At 32.9% G+C, this 5831-nt stretch overlaps 1 protein-coding gene across 1 annotated transcript; it reads left to right on the top strand.

Moving 5' to 3' along the window:
* Positions 1-1118: 1118 nt before the first annotated feature.
* LOC112524725 (germin-like protein 9-3) lies at positions 1119-1730 on the top strand. The gene has a single exon (XM_025134683.1). The coding sequence runs from the start codon at positions 1119-1121 to the stop codon at positions 1728-1730; it is 612 nt and encodes a 203-aa protein (XP_024990451.1).
* Positions 1731-5831: the final 4101 nt, after the last annotated feature.

Genomic DNA, 5831 nt, shown 5'->3' with positions numbered 1-5831 from the left:
ATATATATATATATATATATATATATATATATATATATATATACACATATTTATTTTAGGGCTGAGTTTCATTGAGGAGAGAAGTAACAGTGAGAAGGTAAGAAGAGATCATCATCTTTGGATTAATTCTAACTGAATGTTAACACTAATGAGATGCACTGAAATGTACTAGATCAACTTTTTTTTTGAAGCATAATTCATGGGTGAGTATGGAATTAAAAGTGATCAAGAGTGTCTACTTACGTTTCTCAATAACTTCTCTTATCAAATGATTCGTCTCCTTTATTATTAAACGACATAATATTTGATTTTTAATACTGATAATTAATGTAGTAACGATTCATTATAATTGTAATTTTTAAAATACATTGTTTTTATTATTTTCTATAAACAGGTGCCTTGCGGGTTCCATGAACCCGATAGGGATTCCTTCTCCTAAATCCATTGGGGTGGGGTCGGGGATGGGGGCTTAAACGGGGGTCGGGGGATGTATTATCCACCGAATACCTGTCCTTTTCCATTTCTACTTGAGGGACATGGTTTTAGTCCCGAAACTATGCTTGCTTATCGGTTAACATCTATTGGATGTGAGGGGAATCAAACCTATCTGATCTTCCATTATAAGTTGAATTTTGCCAACTGATCCAATTCGATTAACATTGAATAACCGATCCAATCCAACAAATGATTAAATCGGTCCGATTCCATCTATTGAATATTCTTATTGGATGTCAATAGATCAGATTGGATTCATTCGACATCCAATGGATGATCCGATGGGATTGGACTCATCCATTGTGTTAATTCAATTCAAATTTTCAACAATCAAATAAATTAATTAATATGAATTATTAAAAATTCAAAAACCAACACAACAATAGCAATAAAAACAAGATGTGCAGAAACATAAACAACGATGGCCGGCCGGCATCGCTACGACATTGTATTTCCCAACTTTCGACCAAAAACCCGTTGAAAGAAGGATATCCCGACACAAGATCATTGTAGTTCCCAATTCGTTTCTCCTATAAACTCGCATTTCGTAAATCGTAATTCGCACATCAAGAAAACGGTCTCATATACGGTTTTCTTCCATCTATTCCTACAGGCACAATATCATGAAGATCAAATTCTTTACTGTTGCCCTTGTACTTGCAGCTCTCCACGGAACAATGGCCGGCGATCCCGACATTCTATCCGACTTCATCGTTCCTTCGGGCAATCAAACCGTGGATGGGAACTTTTTCACGTTCACAGGTATGCGGGTTTTAGTCGAGGCTCCAGACGCAACAACTTTCAAGGTTTTCAAAGCAAGTATGGCTGAATTCCCAGCTCTTAATGGCCAAAGCGTTTCCTACGCGGTTCTTGATTTCCCTCCTGGTTCTGTCAACCCTCCCCACGCTCATCCACGAGCGTCTGAACTCTTGTTCGTTCTCGGTGGATCGTTGCAGGTGGGCTTCGTTGACACCACCAATAGGCTTTTTACTCAGACACTTGAGACTGGTGACCTTTTCGTGTTTCCTAAGGGACTTGTTCATTTCCAGTATAACGGTGACGGAAAGAATCAAGCTTTTGCTGTATCCGCGTTTGGCAGTGCGAACGCTGGAACGGTATCGGTTCCGAATTCGGTTTTCAATAGTAGCATTGATGATGGGATATTGGCCAAGTCTTTCAAGACGGATATCGTCACTGTTCGTAAAATCAAGGATGGGCTTTCGGGCAAGATTTGAGTTTGAGATGGCGGGATTACAAGAATTGACGATTTTCTTTGTTTAATTGATTGATGAATAAATGACATTTAATGATTTTTCATGATATTTTCTTGAAATTAATCACTTAATTTTTAGTATCAGACCAACACAAACGAAGTTAAAAGTTCAACACGAAACATATTCCTAATCAAATTGAAAACAATTAATTGGATGATAGTTGGATAATGGTTGAATGGATAATCGAATGTTCATCAAATGGTTAATTGGATGTTGGTTGGTTCAGTTCGGTCGGTTTTGGACTGTCATCCAAGAACAAACCGATCCAAATGTTGAAATTTTTAATCCAATCCGATCCAATTACAATTGGATATCCAATTATGATCAGTCGATTCTAATTGAATTGGTCGGTTCCAATTGGATCGGTTGATGTTCTGCATACCTCTACCCAAGTCATAGTGAACCTTTTTTTTCTTGGTAATCGTGGGTTTCCAGACCAATTTACGAGCACATATTACTCCTTTGGGCGATCACGAATGGTTTGGAATCATCACACGTGAACCTTCACAACTTGAAAGGCTTTGACAGCCCCATAATTCAAACTCAAAGTAGATAAGATTTTTCACTACATCCCTTGATACTTAACTAGTACAGAGCAACCCAAGTGGTTATAGTGAAACCTTTTAGCGTTCTCAAAGGGATCTTTTAGTTGATATTTAGGGTAAGTGTTTAAGTGAGTTAGGTAGACAAGAATTGAAATTTAATTTAGGGTTACTTGGTGGGGTGTTCAAAAAACCCATTGGATCATTTAAACCGGATCATTTTTGGTGATTTGAATGGTTTGGCAGTCTGATCCAGTTTGGAAAATAGCCAAACTGTTCGGTCTGGTCTGATTTACGATTTGAACCTTTTTTTGAGCGGTTTGACCGAACCAACCGTCAAAAAAATACACATATATTAATGATATTTAGTTTTCCTGTAATATGTTCAACTTTATGGCACACTTAAAAAAGTTCGTCCGAGACTTTATGTCTTCAGTTTATATTTCTCAATTGACCGTGTCATCTAAATTGACAAAATTTTGAATTCCATATATAATATAGATATATCATGTATAATTCAATATTTTATGTTCCACTTTTTTAATGTTTTTTTATTTAAATTATAGAGATAGATATATGTTCAACTTTTTTAATGTGTTTTTATTTAAATTATAGAGATAGATATATCATGTATAATTCAATATTTTATTAATTTTATAATGATAGAAATTTAATTTTAATATAAATGTTAAATGTTTTTTTTTGAGTTTAAAACCCATAAGAAACACAAAACCGCCTAAACCAGTCAGACCATACCACCTTTTTTGTGGTCCGGTTTGACCGGTTTGGTCATTTACTACCAAACCGTTCGGTGTGGAAAATATCATAAACCGCCATTGCGGTTTGGTTTGTAGTTTAGGAGGTTAAACCACCCAAACCGGACCACGAACATCCCTGTTGCTTAGTGTATTTTGGTTATAAGGGTGTTATATCAAGGAGATCTGTATACTGGGATAAGAGTTGCATATCAATGAAAAATGTATATCAGGATAATGGTGGAAAAATCATGAGATATAAAATCTGGGTTTTGATAAAAAATTCATAATTATCGCATCCTTGTGATGCGGTGACTTAGAGTTATCGCATCTTATTTATATAAAGTGTGGTTATCGCACCAGTGTGCTACGAGGAGCGAGTTTGTGTGCGACGAGTTGACTCATTGCACCTATATGACGCGACTAGTTGGGTTTATCGCAATAGTGTGATGTGAGGAATGAGTTTGTGTGCGGCAAGTTGACTCATTGCACGTATATGACACGACAAGTTGGGTTTATCGCACCAGTGTGATGCGAGGAAATGAGATTGTCTCACCATGTGATGTGAGAAAAGTATACATACATCTATGTGATGTGATAAGTTTACTCATAATGTGTTTATGAAGTAATTTGATTATTTTAAAGCGATAAATGAGGTTTATTATATCAAAATGATGTATATTTGTTATTATTACAAATATGAGTTCGTAAATGAGTTTGGTGATTTTTCACCCTGTAATCGTATCAAAGGGATTTCTCACTAGACCTCAAGGTCTAACCTTCATTTTGTGTTTCAAAAATGTGTATTACAGGTCGGGCACAACCTGAGGATAGGAGGAAGGGAAAATTGTGAAGTGATAATAATATGTTTGCATGAGATTTTAGGCTAGTATAATTTTCTTTTGTATCTGGATACTTGTTATGTATTAAAGTGTTGTATAGATAATTTGTTGAAAAATTTGGTAGCTACTGTGTAACGTAACTTTTGTAATTAGTGAGACCAGTTGTGTAAATTTATATTTCTTGATATATGAAAATGTAAGTCTATATGCAAATGTGATATTGTAGTATTGAATTAATAATATTAACAAATAAATTCGATACAGTATGATAGTATTGTGATATACTATATCTCATATCACGTGTCAAAACAAATATCCACAATGATAATGACACATAGTTTTGACATTTTTACCCTTGATAATAGAGAAATAAACTTTATTAATCTCATTATTGAGGGTAAAATGGGAAATCAGAAGCTCACTTTTTAAAACGAACGTTTATTTTGCAACAAACTAAAATATTACTATATGAACACTCAATCTGAAACGGAGAAAGACAGAGAACGGATGTTACAAATTTTCTACATCATTTGCTACACAAACTATATACGTATTTCGCAAACAATTTCGTTTCTTCGTATTCTTATTTTTGTTACTAAGTATGATTTGAAAAATATTACTCGGGTAAGGAAAAATAATGAAAAATAGGTTCATATTTTAAAGGGATAAATCTCTAAAATAACTTCGTAAATTGCGCATTTATGATTTTATTTAAATTAAATGTTGGTAAATGTATTTAAAGTGCATTAATTATGGGTAAAAATCATTAATAATTAATAGATATTCCTTAAAAAAAGGAACAACAAAATCGTTAATGGTGATTAAATTGCATTAAATGATTGGAACAACAAAATCATTACAGAATTAATGCACCTTTAAATGCATTAACAATTTGGTTATAAAATAACTAATATAAAAACATTAACACCAAAAAGGGCAAATTGCATGAAAAAGTAACGTACTTTAACTTGATTCCTATTTTGGGTAACGTACTTTAAAAACTTTCATTTTGGTACCTAAGATGTAAAGTTGTAAACATTTAAGTACCCGGGTAACCCGAAAAAACTAATTTTAGACTAAAAAAAAAGACTAATTTTAGATTTAAAAAAATCCACGTCACTCACTACGTCAGCAAATAATACCGAGTTTGATACTACATCACTCGCCATATCAGCATGATAATCGGTTAATATTTCAACCAGTTACCCGGGTACTTAAATGTTTAAAACTTTACATCTTAGGTACCAAAATGAAAGTTTTGAAAGTACGTTACCCRAAATARGAATCAAGTTAAAGTACGTTACTTTTTCATGCAATTTGCTCTATCAGTAGGTACCAAAATAAAAGTTTTGAAAGTACGTTACCCAAAATAGGAATCAAGTTAAAGTACGTTACTTTTTCATGCAATTTGCCCCACCAAAAAAGGTTATTAAATCAAACTATTGCAATTTAATACATTAATACCAAGAAAAGTTATTTAAAAGAAAATTATAATTTAACATTTTTTTTTGATTAACCTGAATATCTAACCCGCTATATAATTTAACCTTTTGTAGTGAGGTGTCCCACCAAAATTAATAAATAACTGAAAAATATATATAACTCGCAAGTAGGTAGTATATTTACGAAGTTTTGGCGTTAGTCTATCATAATCATGGCTCAAATTCCTCGAAATCTTATTTCCTAGAACCAAATTATCTCCAAAATTATATGAAATTACGTAATTAACATGTCAATAAATCATTGTTTACAATCGAATTTGGTTGAGAAGATTTGTCAAAAGATTATGAAAAAAACCCGAATAATATAATGTTTTTACCTGTTTTAACATTTAATAAATGGTAGGTGGTTAATATTGATTTTCATTTTCTATTAATAAATTAAATATATGTAAATATAATAAGATTATAGGAAACATTAAAA

Source organism: Cynara cardunculus (genome assembly GCF_001531365.2).
Source record: "Cynara cardunculus var. scolymus isolate 2C chromosome LG 13, CcrdV1, whole genome shotgun sequence".
Classification (NCBI taxonomy): Eukaryota; Viridiplantae; Streptophyta; class Magnoliopsida; order Asterales; family Asteraceae; genus Cynara; species Cynara cardunculus.
The sequence above is the reverse complement of the archived record's forward strand: the minus strand, read 5'-3'. Positions and strand labels throughout refer to the sequence as shown.

What these genes read in the sequence shown, in the direction of transcription:
- LOC112524725 (XM_025134683.1), top strand. Translation starts at nt 1,119, where the DNA reads ATGAAGATCAAATTCTTTACTGTTGCCCTTGTACTTGCAGCTCTCCAC.